The following is a 19756-nucleotide window of genomic DNA, read 5'->3' as shown; positions in this document are numbered from 1 at the left end:
TGAGACGGAAATACAATAGCGAATGGGTTCATTCTTATTTGTATCATGAATCTCGGTTTGGATTAAAGCTTACGATATTTTTGTTACAAATTAATCTCGCTGAATATTACCAATATCGCCTCAAAATGTGATAGAATGCACTCGCACTGAACCCTAAATTTTTGGTAAGATGATAGCTCGGACAGATCGGAGGGTCAGATTGAGATTTGTGCTAAAAATGAAAGGTGGTTTTTGTTTATGATCCTGAATGTGTAACAGTATAATTCACAGTAGGTTTACAGGACATAAAAATACATTGATTACACAGGAAATATTTTCTTCCTTTTGAAATAGATGAGAAAACAGAAGTATATGATCACGCATGATACGCCACTAATGAGCAGAACCCAATTGAACGTAAATGGATTATCAAATACGGTAGTCTGGAAATTCATCCCGAAAACACCAGCCACGACCGCAAATATGGTAGCCACAAACGTTGCTGCTGTAAGAAGCACCTCGAACTGTATCAGTTGGTTCTGAACATTAGCCTGTTACAATAAGCTGGATTTGTCAACACCTATGCTAGATTCATCATCTTTCAGAAATATAGATATATGTGCGAGAAAAGAAAAGGAGAGATTGAAGGTGTAAGATCGTCTTTAAGGACAAATGAAGTTACGAGAATGTAATAGCTTACCAGTTTGATGTTGATCAAATCTTCCGTGTCATCAATGTACTCTTTAAGCTGCATCATAAACATGTCAATGTCAGTATAGCGATAAAAGAAACCCGGAGGCCGGAGCACTTGATTGAAGAGTTGATCAACTAATAAGGGGTGTTCTTAAGTTCAACCCTTGTGAGAAGGGAATGCATCAGCATAATGACAGAAGAGTAGATATATGTCGCTCTTGCGGTCCTAATCGGCTCAACTTGGGATTAAACAGGATGGTTCAAACAAAATAAAAAACTGATAGCAAAACAAAATCTGATAGTACGAAGAGTAACAATTCATCGAAGAATCATTAGAGAGATTGTCTTACTGATGACAACTTGCTGAGAGTATGGTCTATAAATACGAAATAAGCTTCAAGTAACATTTCAAGTTGAACAATGTCTTCTCTCTGACTAGATGAAGTTGTAAAGCTGCCGTGCTTGCTTGATCTGGTAACACTGCTGTAAGCTCTCTGCAGTTTGGGAGGTTCGTTTGTTGGGGCCACAGGAGAAACAGGCGCTACAGGTGAAACTGGTGCTGACTTGGATAACCATTTCTCAGAAGGTAAAACCCATTTTGCAGGAGGTAAAACCACGTCGTCTTTTTCTATGTCTGAATCCTGGGAAATGTCATCTTCCATCCTCTCCTTCTTTTCTGTCAAGTACATCTCTGCCATATCACCGTCATCATCCATGAGATGTTCTAATTCATCACGCACCTGAAATTCAATCAATGTTATTCAAAGAGTGAGACTTTCGATTTAGACCACTTAATCTATCCTCTTTTTTGTAGTATGTGCAGGTATAGAAACATCTTGTTCTTAAAACCCTAAATAGGATAATTGACAGGCATTACCTTTTGAACTCGCTGAGTCAAACCAAGAAGATTTCCTTTGAATCTCCGTACACGTTCCAGGTTCAATGTACTAATAGATGATGCCAATTCATCAAGCACAGGGCGAATCTCTGAAGTCAATTCTTTGACCTAGAGAATTTCAGAGAGCTTAAGTTCAGTTTATGATAAGAGACTTAAAGAGTATCTGCAAGTGAGCCGAAAAACGATTTTGTCATCACTTCTATTTCTTAAGAAAAAAATTTCGTCAATGTCAATCTCTTCCAACAAGGTAGAGAAGAGTCCACGGTCTCTGTCCTTGAGGCAATTATATCATTCTTTCTTTCATCCGTTCAGTTTTAATATGTTAAATGACATGGTACATCAAATATACCATCTTCCACTCTCTTTTTAGCATCAGATAACAAATATCGAAACTGTGCAGCTTAGACCATACCTGAGAATCCAAGGACGTGCACGTTAACTCCAGGGTCAGTTCAAGTGCCTTGAATTCAAAAGGCAGTATTTCTGCATGCATGCACACATGAAATCAACAGTTGAATTTATAAAGCCAACAGAAAAAGGCTTGTTCTTTTGCGAAGTCAGGAGTTAGGCAAAAACAAGTTATTTCAACGCCGAAAAAAATACACACTATAAACAGTGATTAGAGAACATTTTATCCGAGTCCAATAAGAATGCAGTGAATGAGTCAAAATATACAAAAAGAGACAGGTCAAGTGCTCCTTAAGTCCTAAGAGGATCACAGAAGAACCAGGCAAAGAGCTCACAATTGATGTCAATACTTGAAGAAATAACACAAATCAACTAAGCGTACGTAGCCACAATGCTACAAATCGGAGGACTTCACTACGCATGAGATACACATAGAGAAAGAGTAAATGATTATCGGACAACCAGGTTATTTCTATAACCAATTCAGGCTCACATATATAACTTGCATCGCAAAAGACACACAGCATTGTTGTATTCCTTAAAATCATCTGTGTGTAATATTTTCCAAATTTCTCAGTAATCATCACTCTTTTTTTTCCTGAAGTTAGGCTAAATAGGTAAACATAATGACCACATAGGTCAAAAAAAAAAAAAAAAAAAAAAAAAAAAAAAAAAAAAAGGAAGAATACCCTCTTGAACATCAAATGCCAAAATCAGTTTTCTTATCCTTCTGAATTGATGATATCCAAGAGTAATGGAAGATCATAGAACCGACAACATTTTAACATAGTCGTGTAGCTAGGAATTTCAGGCATAAAGTATAAGCAATACCAGAAAAAATTATATAAATGAGTTACAACTATTACCAGCTTGGTCTTTGCTCATTTGAAGTCGATTGCACAACTCCATTCTGTACTGCATAACAGAGCCATCCAAGGAGTTCATCACAAAAACCTCATCAGAAGTGATGATGCATCTAATCTGTTCCAAGTTGACCACAATAGCCTTTTCCCTTCCTAATATGGTAGAAGGATAGATAAACAAAGGATCTAAAAGCCGTAGATCCCTAGAGGGCAAGGAACAATCTCTCATAATTGTGGCCTTATCAAGCTCCAGAACTTTAGCATTTCCATGCTGATCAATTTTTATCCATGAACGACTCCCATGGCCTCTCTTCTTGACGCCTGAGAAGCCGATAACATTTCCAAAGGGACCTGTTCTTGCATTATTGGTAGTAAATGTTGGCTCAGTACTAGCAGAATTCTCTGGTTTCTCCATTAGTTTTCCCGCTTACTCTCCTTTGTGTGGAACAAATAAACTTTGACATAGCAAGATGTTTACATCAGTAAACATTCAGTCAGTGTTTATTTATTTTACTCTTACCTCTCCAAAATGATTATATACTTCATCTCCGAAAATGTTCTTCGAAATCAGCACAAACACGAACTCATATAACACGACTCTTGCAGTTTAGAAAAAAAATTAATCTCCACACCTCCTGTCACAAAGTATTTCATCATGAGTCCATGAAATATTGTATTTTGGAAAAATATTATACGGAGTACATGAAACTGATCGTCCCTGAAAGGTAATTCATGAGCATTCTAGAAGCCATTTATTGAACATTTCAGCCAACAAAATTGGTTACATTAACTGCATTAAACAACTTTAACCAGACAATATATGTAAATTGTTCATGTTTCTGTTGTGCTTTTTTTTTTTTTTCTAAGGAGCTTCTATTATGGTTATTTACTTGATTCACTCTTATAAATAGACAGTTAGCATTGAGAAATTCATCGCCTTGGGGGATGTTTGTTCCCTAAAAGTAACTATACTGCCGATGAAGAGGCGTGCGTTGCATGAACTCTTAAGGTCTACAAACAGTACAGCAGAGGTCATACTGTAACTCTGTCACTCCAGCTACATAATTATATGTACCAAAATGGTCCAACAGATTTGTATCGGTTATCAAATTGTTTCCAGAGTTAACTAGCATAAGATGCAAATGGTGTGCCTTAACATTATACATAGAGCTCAGCAATACAAGAAGATATGCTGTAAGGGGAAGGAAAAAGGGTTCCTATATTAAAAGAAATGAACCCGTACAAGAAAAGGGTCTCAACCTCAATGTAGGACGACTGCAATTAGAGCACAAAGATCAACTTCCCCGTAAAGGGAAGACCAATGGGCTGTAGGCACCTCTTTCATCAATACATCAGTAAAAATCAATTGTGATTCACATTTCCGATGAAGCTAAGACTCATTTAATTGTCTGTACTTTATTATTGAGGATCGGAGTCAGTTAATGCAATTCTTGACCCAATTTTCATAATGGAACATCAGAAACCAACACATAGGTAAAGTTGTAAATACCAATCTCCCTTATGGCAACCTGGCAAGAGCCTTTGAGGCACTCGGGGCTCGGGCAACATTATTGGTCACGATGGTGGTAGCGAATATCAACCATGAGGTCTACGAGATTACGACTAATTTGATGAACAAAGTTAATTAATCTATGAAGTAATATCAATTCTCTTAAACATGAATAAGCACAAGATTACTTTAACACACACAGAATTCACTCTAAAAATACTTAAACTCGTCCCTCTAAATTCATTCGACGACAACAACAACAACAATAAAATGTAACATTACATTCGGAAATGATTTGGTTTCGGCTAACACGAAGATCATATACATAAACCCCAACAAAATTAGCAAATTCTATATGATACCAATCTCAAACAACATCTATCTAGGTTAAATTACCCAAAATTCAGTGAACTACAAACAACCAAGAAATTTTTTCACATACCCAGTTGACAAATTGAATAAAAAAGCTGAAAAATTGATTGACAGAGAAAGATGAAGATCAAAATTAGGGAAAATTATTGAGATACCTGAGTGTGAGTGATAATCAACTAAAGTTCACAAGTTTGGTGAAGATTAGTGAGAGAGTAAAGAACAATTCCACCAAAGAAGGATCAAATTTAAGTGAGAGGAAAACAGGGTGATCAAGATAATTGATTTAATCTTGTTTCCTCTCACAATGTTCAGTTCTTCCCCAATCCTAGCCTCAAGTCTTGTAGTTGTAACTTGTAACTTTAGTAAATATATAGACCTCACAAACGGGTCATTTTATAATGTACCAAAAAAAAAAAACAAACGGGTCATTTTATTTGGTTCATATTGTGTTATATCGGCTCGGTTACAATTAGGTTAATTATTTCGAGTCTCATCTTTGATATTTCTGATACATTTGGTTCTTCTGATATATATTAGTTTAAAGTTTATAACGAGTCAAATAACATTCTATTTGCATAATTGAGATAGACATTTTATTTTTTAATATATTTAACTCGTTTTAAATTTAAAATAGATATTTTTAACTTAAATCAAACTTTGTGTTTCACATCAATTCCCCAAAATTGAGATTATTTTACTAGGACCACTTAATAATGATTATTATCACTTGCTAATTTGGTATGGAATATCATTAATTAGTATTAGCAAGTTGGTAGTAATCTAAAGCTAACCTTGTTATCATTCTCATCTCCTCGCTAAATTAGAAAAGTTAGGCCGGAATATTTACATTATTGGCTAGATAAAAGAAGGTCGCTCGAGTTTGTTAGAAGTTGGATTATAATGATTATTATCACTTGCTAATTTGGTATGGAATATCAATAATTAGTATTAGCAAGTTGGTAGTAATCTGAAGCTAACCTTATTGTCATTTTCATCTCCTCGTTAAATTAGAAAAGTTAGGCCGGAAGATTTACATTATTGGCTAGATAAAAGAAGGTCGCTCGAGTTTGTTAGAAGTTGGATTATAATGATTATTATCACTTGCTAATTTGGTATGGAATATCATTAATTAGTATTAGCAAGTTGGTAGTAATCTGAAGCTAACCTTGTTGTCATTTTCATCTCCTCGTTAAATTAGAAAAGTTAGGCTGGAAGATTTACATTATTGGCTAGATAAAATAAGGTCGCTCGAGTTTGTTAGAAGTTGGATTATAATGAGTTTGAGGTCTAATAACATTTCATTAACTTTTTATTTACCATTTTTTAGTAAAACGTTATTTATCCATAAGCATTGATAAATAATGGAAATAGTCTAAATTATGACCAAATAACTTGAAAATATTGGTTGAAAAACTAATAATATAACTTAGAATTTATTGAGTAATTAAAATTTTAATATTATTTTAACGAATACGAGGTATACGGTAGAATTGTAAATAAACTACCGATCGACAACAATCACAGCGAAATGTTGTGATTAGGTAACATAGGTCATAGTTCGAAGTCGCGAACTCAGTGATATAGATATTTCGAAAAGGAGAAATTACATACCATTTTTTAGTAAAACATTTATCAATACTTATTGATAAACAATCGAAATAGTCTAAATTATAACCAAATAACTTGAAAATATTGGTCGATAAACTAATAATCTAACTTGGAATTTATGGAATAATTAAAATTTTAATGAATGCGAGGTACACGGTAGAATTGTAAATAAACTATACCGAGGACAACAATCACCGAGAAATGTCGCAATTATGTAACATAGGTGATAGTTCGAAGTCGCGAACTTAGTAGATATTTTGAAAAGGAGAAATAACATACTAGAAATGAATAATTGAAAGATACACATACGCCACGCCCACAAAAAAAAACAGAATTTTAAAAATTGAATAATTGAAAGATAACACATACGCCACGCCCAAAAAAACAATTTTAAAAATTGAATAAAGCCCCCAGCGAGGATCGAACTCGCGACCTTTCGCTTACGAAGCGAACGCAATACCACTATGCTATGGAGGCTTGTTGTTGTCAGAATTAAACATCCTTTAATTATTACTTGTATGGAAGTCGTATATGTGGAATTGCGTTATTCCTTGACTTCACATTTATGACTTTTCTTATTCTTCAAATTTCTAGATTTTTACAACTTTACCCAATTAACATTTTTATGATGTTAGCGATTACTTTATCATTGTTACTAATCCTTAAGAGTTCTAAATCACTTTATATTATCAATAATACAGTAATATTTCGTATAAGGCGGTTTTACACAAATATTATCAAAGCAACTACTTAAATAAGTTATTTCTTTGTTTTATACGTAAAACGGTTTTACACGAGACTCTCTCATAATAAAACCACTTTGCCGGTTATCATGTGCATTTCGTCAAGGTTCATGAAGATTTTCCTCGAACTTTAGTAGAAACAACAATCCATAAACATGGTATAGGATCTATATTATTAAGCTTGGTTTTAAAAAGTAGTTTTATATTGTTTTTTCAACCGTGCTATTTATTTTTTTACACAAAACACACCACAAAAGCCTTAAACTCGCCATGTAGGTAATGTGTTTGTGACAAAATGTTTGGGTATCATTCATAACTTAAAACTATTGACTCGTATTTATCATGTTTTCTTAGCAAAGGTATGTTTACCATGAGCCCATATGATAATCTATTTCCTAAGAATTAGCATTATCAATTCGATTTTTTATGTCTTGATATGCAGTTTAAGGCTATTGACTCGTGATTAAACGACATTTTGTAGACGAGGCGATTCATGTAAAGGTCAACGATACTTTCTTCACAATAAGTAATGTATCTTAACTTTTGTTATCATATTACTACGGAGTATAATAGTAACATAATAAGTTTGTAATACGGAGTATATATTTGATTGCCAATAATCCAAAAGGCAAAAAGTGTGAAATATCAATTGTACATCAATCAATTTGATTCACTCTTTAATCTTTATGCTCAATACTGATTGAAATAATATCTCGCAAAAAGAGACTTTATTATCACCTAGTGCAAGTAGCTTTGTTCAATATCATACAATGCATTACTTGATCACCATGAAGGTATATGACAATTTAGGAAAAGAGAATTTAAAACTGAGACCTATTATCCACAATATATATCTCGGTGTTAATTAATGAGTTAATAAAATTTTTATATTTACCTAATTACTTAAAAAAAAGTAATTTGATGAAAGTTAAACGCAAAGTCGAACTCCAGCCGTCACAGTGATCAAGGTATCTTTAAACAAAATCTTGACAAATTAGAACAAACATATCAAAATCTAATTTTTTCCCAAATTAATCATCAATCTCTATTTTGCTTTTATTAACATGTTGACACAATTGACAGCCTATCATTTTGACGTGACAACTAATTCCTATTACCACAATCACTCAGACTCACCACAGTTAGTCAGTTACTACTATCACGTTGTTACTGCTCTACCACTACCCGTCTACACTCTACAACCACCGCCACCGCCACGCCACCGCAATCTTCATAGTAGAAGTGGTAAAACTGGCCCGATCGGAATAGCCTGATCCGTACCCAATTTGATACCCGAATATAAGAACTCGAAATAATCTGGTCCAAATTTTTATTATTACAAATTGATTATTATTCATGAATAACTTCATAATAATTGACTTAAACTCCGAATGATCTGGCCCGACTTGACCCGACCGTAACTTTGCAAACCCAAAATAGACTCGAACTAACCTGACCAGGTTGACCCGTTTACCAGGTTTACTTCGGAGTTCAGACTGTCTTTCCACCTCTAGTTTAATCAGTTGCATAAGTTGTCAACCGTCGGTTTTAAACAAAAATCGGTGCTAATTTAATCACTTTATAAATATCCAATAATACAACTAAGAAATTTTCCTCAAAAAAATCTCATTTGTGACGGCATGTATCCGTCACTTTGGAGTGACGGATACCATTTCCTCTCACAAATGACCCAAATAGAGGAGAGAGGGAAGCACATGGAGGTGCCCCCACGGCCCCATCTTGTCCCCTATATTCGTTTTGTGAGTGGCATTACCGTCACTTGCTCCGATCCGTCTTTAGCAAGACTAATTGAAAAAATAATACAACTAAGAAATCATCTCTCAAGTTGCAAAAAAGTAAAGGCAAATTCTTTTCATAGTGCTATAAAATAAACGCAAATATCCCATTTTCATAACTTTACTTCAAATTCTTGTTTCTTTGTCTTGTTTGCTTTCTTTTACCTCATTTTCCCCATTTTCTTAGATCTACCCAGGTACCCTTTTTAAATCCCATTTAATTAGTCACTTTGATTGTGTATATAGTTTCAAATCTTGTAGCTTTTGCTCTGATTGTTGTTGGTATGATCCCAATTTTATATCTTTGATTCAAATTTTGTGTCTTTTTGCTCTAATTGTTGTTGGTATGATCCCAATTTATATGTTTGCTTCAATTTTTGCATTTTTTTTTGCCCTAATTTTGAATCTTTTTGCTCTAATTTTGTATCTTGTTGCTCTAATCGTAGTTGGTGTGATCCCAAATTTATATATTTGATTCAAATTTTGTATCTTTTTGCTCTAATTCGAGTTGGGTATGATCTCATTTCATATCTTTGATTCAAATTTTGTATCTTTTTGCTCTAATTCGAGTTGGGTATGATCTCATTTCATATCTTTGCTTCAAAATTTGTATTTTTTGCTCTAATTTTGTATTTTTTTTATGTAATTGTAGTTGGGTATGATCCCATTTCATATATTTGTTTCAAATTTTGTATTTTTTGCTCAAATTTTGTATCTTTTTGGCTGTAATTGTAGTTGATGTGATCCCATTTCAATCTTTGCTTCAATTTTGTATCTTTTTGCTCAAATTTGTTAATTTTGATTGGTATAAACTGTTGGAGACGAAAGCGAGAATACTTTGGTAATTGTGGTGAAATTTGTTGTTATGGTCTGTTGGGTTTTTAAGAGGGAAATAGTTAGATCCCTCATTTTTGCAGAATTTCTGTTTGCTGAATTTGTGTTTTGAAGTTTTTGGAGGAATTTCGATAATTAAGCTTGCAAGAATTTTGGTTATTGATGTGATCGAAAAGGGATCGATTCTATGAACTTCTAGGTGATTGGATTCCTATAATAGTTCTACTTTAGCACCAATCTTTTAAGTACAATTTTGAACTGTCATTAGGTCTAGTTTGTTGGCCATGTCTTCTTTTCGCAATCTCCTTCGCTTAGAGGGTTAATAAGGGTTATTTCTTTTATGATCTTATATTCTAAAGAATTTGGTGACGAGTCCGATCACTAACACTCAAGTTTTTTTTGTGGAAATTAGATGATTAGATCATGGTTTTGTACTGATCATATGAGTAGCGGTTCTTAAGATTGAAATAGCAGATATCCATCTAAACCATTAAGCTAGGAGCTGTGGGGGTGGGGGTGGGGGTCCAAGTGCACATACTAGTTAGTACGGAGTAGTTACTAAAGTATTCCGTATATGTACATGATCTTAATATTCAGCAGGAACGGATCCCTCCCCACCCAAAGGAAGATCCTCCCTGTATCATATTTTGGGAGAGAGGGTAACGCGTACAATGAGTGTCGTAGGAGTTAGTCAAAATTCTATGATAGACAATGAACGTGATGGTTAAGTTATTTATGTACTGGGAAGCATTCAATGGTCAATGTGTCTTATCGTATATGAATGTCTTACGAATATCTGAGCTTTAGGCATGCTTCAGGTTTAGAGGACAAGATATAAGTTTCCTTTTTGTAAAGTAACCTGAGTTTCTGGCTGGTTTTTGTCAGTCCACCTACTTGTTTTTCCTAACGGTGATCTTAAGCTTAGCTGTCGGTTTTGTTATCTTTGCGCTCTTATCCTGTGACACATGCTTTTGAAGAATTTTGTGTAAGCGTACTCTATTCGAAGGTTGGGTGATAGTTTGGGTCTTTGGGTTCATCAAGAAGCCTCGAAGATAGAAAAGAGTTTTGCTTGTGTCACAGGCTGTGTATTTTCGTCTTTGTAGAAGTCCACCACGAATACTTGTTCTTTTCTTGTATTTTGGTATTTTACTTTGATTTATGGATCTTTTGTCTTATTTTGCTTGCGTTTTCTCTCTACTATATTGTTAGTTGTGAGCAAGCTTAGCTTCTTGGCTTTTGCTTCCAGCTTACCTTTACCTTCTTTGCCAATTATTAAAACCTTTTAAAAAACTTGCTTGTGAAATCATATACTTTCCAATTCGGAGATTGATATACAGATGGCCTTTTGTTAGGGTTCATTACACATGGGGCGTGGTGTGAGCAGTGGAGGTGGCAAGAGTTCTTTAGACTACCTGTTTGGAAGTGGTGAAGCTCCAAAGGCCGCCGCTTCAAAGCCTGCTGCTAACAATGCTCCTGTAACTGCTGTGAGAGATGTGCCTTCCGTCTCAACCGAAAAGCCTGCCAGCCAATCAGTTGAAGCCAGGCAGACTCCTGCTATTCCTGCCGGGGTTAATAGACCCACAAACAACTATCATCGTGCTGATGGTCAGAACACTGGCAATTTCATCACGGTATGACTGCGTCTGAAATAATTGCCGTTTCTTCTTACTTTTTAATTACTATAGTAGTACATATAGTTTTGACTGCTTAACATGCTGAAAGGTTACGCATTAGCATGTGTAGTTGACAGGTTTGACCTAATCAAACACAGGTTACTAAAACTTATACACCCTCCCATCCAAACGATCCTATCTATATATCAAAATACGTAAGGGGATTAAATTACAGGCAGAGTCGTTTGGATTGGAGGTAGTATGAGATGATCTTACATGTAAGACCGCCTTCTTATTAACCAAACGATTAAATCAGAAAAAAAATGCTCTCACATTTTTTTGTACATCTCATTTACGGCTCAATCAATAGAGAATTATTTAACCCCTAAATCCATATTTGTTAAACTTTAAATTGTTCTAGTGAAAAATGGCTGCTTGATGGTTCTATTTCATTTTTAAATATCACGAACTTATTATCTCACCTGTCATATTTAAATTTCACCATTGCGCCTTGTATTCCGGGCGCAATGGAGGAGCTTTTTCATCTTGGACGTCACGGTTTGCTTTCCGTGCAGTTATAGTCTCCTTCGATTCACAACCCCTGGAATAGTTTGTTTTTTTTGTTTTTTTTTTTCCCGCTGATTCCTTTCACCTGCACTGCTGCACCTAAAGTCCGTAATCCTTGACCTAGAGGTAGATTTGACCTAGCCTGTAGACAGTAGATTGTCGGTTCAAATCCCCCTCTCCTTGTAACTGTAATGTTCCAGCAGCTCCCTCCACGCAAAATAACCCTCGGGGCTATATATACTTGTTTACACAGAAATCATGATCATGTAATCGACTGATTTGTGTACTGATGCAGGACCGACCCTCAACCAAGGTTGCTGCTGCCCCTGGTGGCGGATCCTCTTTGGATTATCTCTTTGGCGGTGGAAGTAAATAAATTCCTCCTCTTTCGAGTATAAGCATCCTACTTTGTGCCCTCGAAGAATGTTTCTATTTGCTTCTGGTATTGATGTAAGAGTTACATGTGGAATATTCAATGCAAGCTGTAGATTTTACTAATTTTCCGAGGATTTTCCTTGAGAAACTCGTCCGTATGTTTTAAGCTGAGCGAAAAAAAAAGGTTCACCTGTCTGACTGTCTCGGTTGCCTTTTAATGATGCTTTGTGCACCAACAATCAGCATTTACCTGTGTCATGTTGCTATGGAAAGATTATTTGGATGTTTCACAAATTTATAGATTGGATCAGGTCATATACTCATTTACCGCGGACATAACTCTAGATTTGCAGCTAGTTTAAAGTTGCAATCGTCTCGAGTCGTGTCCAATTTAAGGTCATGACCCGCCCTGTAAAAGAAAATAACTTCGTTGTTTTTCATCCTTATTCCTTCATGACCCGACTTGAATTATTCTTAATAGAAAGATACAAACATAAAAAAGTGTCAAAAGAAAATAACTTCATGTGGCTTTTAATCTTTGAATGTTCGAGCATCTCCATCCTTATTTTTGTACTTTGCTCAGTTAATAGTTTACGTTTGTTTTTATTTTATGACTTCATTTTTAGTAAAATGTAAACCGAGATTGAAGGAATACTTCAAAGAATTCCTAGTTTTTTTAAGATTTAATAAGTAGATGTGTATGAAATTTACCCTTGAATTCGTGTGCAAAATTGTTATAAGAAACCCACACGAAAGCACTAGTTTTGGGGTTTTCAGAGCCAATAATTTATTGGCTATTATTACAAGTCAATTCCCCTTCCGTTACCATCATTTCTTTATCTTTTAGATTTTTTCGAGAGTTATTTTAATGGAAGGTATACAACTAAATGGGACGAAGGTAGTACATCCTTATACTCTTATAGGTTGAGTAAAATAAATAAATGTTCTAAAAAAATGACAATTGAATTATAATGTTGCTTTTCGATACACTAATTACAATTGTTATTTTGTGTGGACAGAGTTATATACTTGTATGATCGTATCTTGCGCCTGTTTGGTTGTTCTTTCTAAATCACGAGTAAAAAATCCCACGAATTAAAAATCGCAACTTGTTTGGTTGCTCATTTTTTGCCATGATGTGGGAATTTTATTTTCCAAGGAGTTTCCAACTCCTCCATAATGGAGGAGTTGGATTACCTAAATTTCCTGCAGTAATTGCAAACTCCCGTGGAATCAACTCCTACATCAAAGAACCAAATGGATTTAGCTAATTCACGTGAATTTGATGTGGGAACTTAAATCCCATGAATTCGATATTCCGGTGGAATTGTATTCCAACGGGCAACCAAACGAGGCCTTACTTCCTCTGTTCCAATGAATAATTTACGTTTGAATAGTTTACGTTTGCTTTATTTTAAGGGAAAATAAAACAAATGTAAACTATTGACCACGACGAAGGGAGTGAAAAACAAATATTGTTAATTCTCAAATTGTATTTCTTCTCATACAGTAATCATATACTCTATGTTTATATTCCCTATATATCATACTTTTTGAGACCGCCTCACACAAGAATTACTGGTTTATTTAATAGGTTTGTCTTAATTCAATCATTCATTTTTGTTAACGCCATCGATATCCCAGTCAGTGATGACTCAAATCCCTATGCTAATATCCCAAATTCTACAATTCGAGTAAGACAAAACAGCTACAGTATTATACGAGTTAACATTAGCTATTGTTACAATACTAGGTAAGTCAATCGATAGTGATAGACTTAAAGTTTAGAAGACACAGTCTCATGATATAAACACTTGACAAGATTGTTTGGGTATCTCAGTCAACTGTTTTTCGTTCTATTTTATGGAGTAAATGTCTTTGACGAGTAATTGGAGTATCCACACTCAATTTGGCCCACTTATCATCTAATAATGAGTCGCTCCTCCTTCCTTGGTCTTTGTACCAAAATCAAAGATAAACAAATGACCGGGACGAAAGATGTATGTTGCTTTCTGCTGAGATTTTCATCCGTGCTTAGAAACTAATTATAACTTGAATTTAATATTTCTTCCGTCATATTTGTTTGTTTATCTTTATACACTTTACAAAAACTAAAAAAAAAAAAAAACTAAAATATGCATGCGAGAAAAGGAGTACTCTCAAAGTGTAAGTTTAAAGTACCGAAGTGGTTTTAACTCACCAGTTAAAACGAAAATATCGTGATAATAGGTCACCAGTTCAAATCCCTGCTGTACTAATCATACACTTTACATTGATTTGTGAATTATATTGCATGAGAATTTGTAACTAGAGATATTTTATTTCATAAGAAATGTAAAACGATAAAATAATTTTTTTCTAAAACAACTTATAAAACAAAACGGAGATTATAATATGTTACTCTAACCATTTATACACGACAAATTTAATTTTCAACTAAAACATTTTTTCCTCCAAAAATGGGAGGTTCACCTGTCAACCAAAAACCATAAAAATGGCAAGTTTTCAACTTCACCTACCACCCAATTTTTTGCCTAGTTATAATTAAATCTTATGAATTTAAAAGTAAATAACAATTTCAAAAGGTAAACGACAAAAAAAAAATTCATGCATATACAATAAATTAAACCAACAAAATTCACCTCATGTTATTTATTATTTTAGTACTATTGATCTTCATCCCTATCTCTTTTTATCCAATGAAATGATAACATCATACTTGTGAATTGTGATGCTTTTTATGCACGTTAATCTTTGATCATTTAATTAGTACTTCCTCAATTCAATTCCACTCTACCACTTTGCTTTTTCACGTTCGCCAACGCGGATTTTACGCGCTAAATATCGTTAGCTACGTATTTGAAAAAATTATAAAAGTTAGATATTTTTAATGTACTCATAAAGACGAAACAAACACGATCCCACATGAAAATATTTTCACTTATGTATTGAGAGAAAATCGAGATTGAATGTGCACTTGTGAATAGTGTAGAAAATGGAAATAGGTAGAGTGGAGTTGAATGGAGGAAGTAGTAGTAGCAGCAGTGTCCGGATTTACGGTTAAGAGACAAAAATATTTTGTAAGAGTAAAGCGAATCTCAAAAAAAGATTTAAAATCAATTAAAATTTTTGAAGTTTTCATTTTTCAACGTGGACAAGCTTTTGTGAAAAAAAAAGTCCTTAATGTCCATATTACTTTTTTACGTTTGCTTTCGGAAAAAAGAAGGAAAATACTCGATATCATTTGTTTACCTTTGATTTTGGTACAAAGATCAAGAAAAGAGGAAGGGACCAATTATTGGATGACAAATGTATTTAATTGATTGTGGATGATAGAATTGCTCATTAAAAACATTCGCAAAATAAAAAGGCAAACGATTGACAGAGACACTCCAAAATGGATAAGGTAAACGAATGACCGGGTATAGAGGGAGTATACTTTTAAACACAAAAGTGAAAAACTAATTTTTTAATGTAAAAAGAGTTACTCCCTCTGTCCCGGTCATTTATTGTCCTTTTCCATTTTGGGGTGTCTCAATCATTTGTTGTCCTTTCTATTTTAAGAATGAACTTGATGAGTAATTTGATCATTCTCATTCAATTTGTTCCACTTGTCATTTAGTTATTGGCCTATTCTTTTTTCCTTGGTCTTTGTGCCAAAACGAAAGGACAACAATTGACCGGGACGGAGGGAGTATAAAACAATTTTAATGCTGACGAGATTTGACCCAACTCACCCAAGTCACGAACACCGCCTCTCATGAAAAAACAATTTGTACATATGAGGAATAACAACTTGTATTTTTCACACTAAAAACGGAAACGTAAAGAAATAATTGGATCAAGAGAGGAATAAAGAAAAGATAAAATTTTGAAACTCAATTATAAATAGTTGAACTTGTGATCATACCCAATTACTCAACACTACTTCTATCTCCTTTATATTTTCATCATTGAACTCTTCTTTTCACTGTAAGCCCATCTTTCTTTCTTTCTTAATTTTTCTGACAATTTATCATAGTTTTAGCATATACTTGTAAATTATAAATGTTAATTTATGGGTTTTATTTTGAATTTACTTTTATGTTATTATGGCATGCTGATTAATTATATTAGAGGGTTCTGACTTAATTTGTTGATTAAAGTTTTCTGGGTTTTGTGTCATTTGTTATTATTAATCAAATTGTGTGACAAAATTCATGATTTTATATGCAATTAGGTTGTATTTTCTTGATCATTTGCTTAAGATTATTATTTTCTTACATTGATTGAAATGCTGATTTTTGACTTTCAGTTTTCACCAGTTTTTGTTGCATGAATGTCTTTTGTTTTCTTGATTAAGTCGGGGTAACACTGAGTAAATCTGACCCTCCTTAGACCCGCCAACTGCGGAAATTATACTTGTGTCAGCTGTATTTCTGCTGTCATCCCTTTGATGTTCTGGTTTAATGTCGGGGTAAGGCTGCGTATATCTGAAGTTACTGTTTGAAGAACAGCATGACCTATGTTGTACTCTCTACGTCTCATTCATTTGTTTACCTTTGATTAGAATACCGTCACAAGGAAGGAGTACTAGTTAATTCTACTGCATTTTTAAGGCAACACATCTTGTATATTATTGATCATTAAAAGTTAAAACCTGTCATTGTTTATATATATAATCTCAGATTCTCAAGTTCACAGTTTTAACCTCATCCCGTCTCCCTCAGCCCGTTTTTTTAACGTCTACCTCTGATTCCTGACAATCAGAATCATAGTTTTATGTATAAAAGAAAAATTGCTGACATATAAGTTGTGTGTTAACAGAATATTGTTCGATTAAGTTTTGTGGAGTTGGAGCATGTCGTTTCCTAGAGTTAAGACGAGTAGAGGGGAGTTAAGGATTCATGACAGTTTGGATGATCTTAACACTGACTTGGTCGAATATATATCCGAGATTTCAGATGCATCCGTTAAAGAACGTGGAGTGTTCACCATTGCCTTATCCGGTGGTTCTCTGATTGGCTTTTTGGGGTATTGGAAACAAATAGTATTTAATATCATTAGTGCTCTTTAATCTTTCTTTATTGATGATCTTTTTGAGTTTCGGGTCTTAATCATTTTTTATTATTGGGTTATGTCACAGAAAACTCTGCGATGCGCCTTATAGTAAGACAATTGATTGGGCCAAGTGGTATATATTTTGGGTTGATGAACGCGTGGTAGCTAAGAGCCATCCCGATAGCAACTATAAACTCGCTAAGGATCGACTTTTGACCAAGGTGTGTCTTCGAGTCTTCGTTGTCTGAAATGAACTTCCCATAAGCTGTGAAATAGCATATTGACATTTATGTGATGCTCTTTTTTTTTTCGCAATCTGAAATGAACTTCCCATAAGCTGTGGATCTTGGATCTATTAAACTACACCGACAGGTGCCGGTTTGTCAATCCCTATTTCCTTTCATTATAAGCATCCTCTGCATCAATAGGATAATAATAGGTTACTTTATCGTTGTTAACTTGTATTAGAGTATTAATCCCTATGAGATTCCCTAGTTAGGAGGTCTAGCTTATGTCTCTTATTATATATATTCATTCATTGGTTCCTGGTGGTTGGCCAAATGATCCTAGAGTAATTATGTATATTCAGTCCGTTGTGACGGATGACGCTATATTGTTTATTCACCTATATTGTACTATGATCGCATCAGTGACGTGTTTGGCTTAGGCACTTTATTCCATTTGCTAAGACCATCCCCAAGCAGAAGGTCGAGATAATCGGGTCACCAATATTTTTCCTCTTAATCATACCTTAATTATCTCGACCCACTTTTATCCTCCCAAGCAGAAGGTCACGACCTAGATCAGCAACCCAATTATTTTCCACTTTCCAGCCAATGAGAGACTGTCACTTATCGGGTCACCATACTCAACCAAAGGTCACCTTCCCTTGATTTTGACGGTTGTACTTTTTTTTGTTTCCAGCCAATGGGAGAGTGTCACCTACCGGGTCACCAACAAGGTTACCAACTCAACTCAAGGTCACCAATTGACCCTGAGTTATTCAAGGTCACCAAATTATCACCTTAATACTCCTTAATTACCGTCATTAGCATGACCCAACAAGATCACGACCCAGTTGGTGACCTTGCTTGGGCATGGTCTAAGGTCAATATGTTAAGTGATTGATATAAACCTCATGGAAGTGAAATGTAATACACAAAGGTTGTTATGTTGACGGGATGACGGGTTTTGAACTTTGGTCATGACTCACGAGTGATCAACACTTTTATGAGTAGTAAAGATTTTTGTCCTTTTTTTTTTCGTGTTTTTGCTTTTTGTTTTGTTTTATTGAAGACCCATTATGAAGATTGAAGACCTGGTGAAACTGATAAACATAATCTTATGATGGGTTATCTTGAACAATTTGCAGGTGCCTGTCATTCCGAGTCATGTACACTCCATCAATGATTCCTTATCAGCAGAGGAGGCTGCAAGTGAATATGAATTCGGGATACGACAACTAGTCAAAACCCGTTTAATCAGTGTGTCAGACGTTAATGACTGCCCCAAATTCGACCTCATCCTTCTCGGAATGGGCCCTGATGGACACGTGGCGTCCCTCTTTCCTGGTCACCCGGCATTAAACGTAAAAGATGAATGGATCACGTTCATCACTGATTCCCCCAAGCCGCCACCTGAGAGGATCACCTTCACCATGCCTGTCATCAACTCAGCATCCAACGTGGCCGTCATTGCGACAGGTGGCAGCAAAGCCGAGGCCATGCGCCTGGCCGTAGATGCCAGTGATGTGAGACCCGATTCTTTGGCATTACCAGCTAGGATGGTCCAACCCACTAAAGGGAAATTGGTATGGTTTGTGGATAGGCAAGCTGCTTTGAAACTTGCCGGAGTCCAGTAGGTTTCGGAAATAGTCTGACTATCCCTTTTTTTGTCGAGAAGAGCGCTATATCCGGGAACTCTAAAGTCGGTTCTTATTGGTTACGAGTTCTTTTGGCTTCTCTATCATAGGATGGTCAGTAATCAGTATCCTGTTAAAATGTTTTGCTGTGAATAGGAGGAATCTAATCTCACCATGTTGTAGCATTGTAGCAAAGACCCTTCATTCTCATGAGTTATGATAAAACTCTGTTGTCAACAACTCAACATTGGTGTATATTTTGGTGCGGAAATGAAACATGTATGAAACCGTTTTACTTGTTAAACCAATCAATCGAACTTGTAAGCAAATGAGAATGTATACAGGTTTGGATTGGTCTCGTATATCGGTATATGGGGCGGTCTTTTTTTTTTTTTTTTTGGGGAAAGTAAGTGTATATATTAATAAAATCCCATCATACAAGAGCTAACTAGAGATTATCAACCTCTCTAGTTAAATACAATTTGGACACACACTTGTTAACCACTCTCTAGTTACATTAGTTCCTATAACAAGATTTCTACCTCTCAAATTCATTAACAAGCACTCCTTCACCTGTTTTATCAAAACAACAGGGA

At 35.0% G+C, this 19756-nt stretch overlaps 3 protein-coding genes and 1 non-coding gene across 4 annotated transcripts; 2 read left to right on the top strand and 2 right to left on the bottom strand.

The window, feature by feature from the left end:
• Positions 1-205: 205 nt before the first annotated feature.
• Positions 206-5104, bottom strand: LOC141598880 (magnesium transporter MRS2-5-like). Its single transcript, XM_074418693.1, has 7 exons — positions 4879-5104; positions 2845-3476; positions 1983-2053; positions 1550-1678; positions 1023-1412; positions 680-727; positions 206-530 (listed from the first exon to the last, which is right to left on the bottom strand). Exons 2-7 carry the CDS (start codon positions 3254-3256, stop codon positions 300-302), a joined length of 1281 nt encoding a protein of 426 aa, XP_074274794.1. The 5' UTR covers positions 3257-3476; positions 4879-5104; the 3' UTR covers positions 206-299.
• A 1632-nt stretch (positions 5105-6736) lies between these two features.
• On the bottom strand, positions 6737-6808 carry TRNAT-CGU (transfer RNA threonine (anticodon CGU)). The gene has a single exon. It is a non-coding gene; the product is annotated as a tRNA-Thr (tRNA).
• Positions 6809-8902: 2094 nt separating this feature from the next.
• Positions 8903-12454, top strand: LOC141598879 (protein SPIRAL1-like 1). Its single transcript, XM_074418691.1, has 3 exons — positions 8903-9067; positions 11057-11335; positions 12180-12454. The coding sequence occupies exons 2-3, from the start codon at positions 11069-11071 to the stop codon at positions 12258-12260; spliced, it is 348 nt and encodes a 115-aa protein (XP_074274792.1). The 5' UTR covers positions 8903-9067; positions 11057-11068; the 3' UTR covers positions 12261-12454.
• A 3580-nt stretch (positions 12455-16034) lies between these two features.
• LOC141598878 (putative 6-phosphogluconolactonase 1) lies at positions 16035-19489 on the top strand. The gene is made up of 4 exons (XM_074418690.1): positions 16035-16231; positions 17066-17272; positions 17385-17520; positions 18672-19489. Exons 2-4 carry the CDS (start codon positions 17100-17102, stop codon positions 19158-19160), a joined length of 798 nt encoding a protein of 265 aa, XP_074274791.1. The 5' UTR covers positions 16035-16231; positions 17066-17099; the 3' UTR covers positions 19161-19489.
• The last annotated feature ends 267 nt before the right edge of the window (positions 19490-19756 follow it).

Source organism: Silene latifolia, chromosome 9, assembly GCF_048544455.1.
Source record: "Silene latifolia isolate original U9 population chromosome 9, ASM4854445v1, whole genome shotgun sequence".
Lineage (NCBI taxonomy): Eukaryota > Viridiplantae > Streptophyta > Magnoliopsida > Caryophyllales > Caryophyllaceae > Silene > Silene latifolia.
This window is presented reverse-complemented; position numbering and strand designations above follow the sequence as displayed.

Bases quoted from the DNA above. Each gene is read 5' to 3' on its own strand.
- LOC141598879 (XM_074418691.1), top strand. From the start codon at position 11,069: ATGGGGCGTGGTGTGAGCAGTGGAGGTGGCAAGAGTTCTTTAGACTAC. The intron at 11,336-12,179 runs GTATGACTGCGT...GTACTGATGCAG, and splicing joins ACACTGGCAATTTCATCACG to GACCGACCCTCAACCAAGGT.
- LOC141598880 (XM_074418693.1), bottom strand. From the start codon at position 3,256: ATGGAGAAACCAGAGAATTCTGCTAGTACTGAGCCAACATTTACTACC. The intron at 2,054-2,844 runs GTAATAGTTGTA...GCATGCATGCAG, and splicing joins AATGAGCAAAGACCAAGCTG to AAATACTGCCTTTTGAATTC. The intron at 1,413-1,549 runs GTAATGCCTGTC...ATTGAATTTCAG, and splicing joins TGACTCAGCGAGTTCAAAAG to GTGCGTGATGAATTAGAACA.
- LOC141598878 (XM_074418690.1), top strand. From the start codon at position 17,100: ATGTCGTTTCCTAGAGTTAAGACGAGTAGAGGGGAGTTAAGGATTCAT. The intron at 17,273-17,384 runs GTATTGGAAACA...GTTATGTCACAG, and splicing joins TCTCTGATTGGCTTTTTGGG to AAAACTCTGCGATGCGCCTT. The intron at 17,521-18,671 runs GTGTGTCTTCGA...AACAATTTGCAG, and splicing joins AGGATCGACTTTTGACCAAG to GTGCCTGTCATTCCGAGTCA.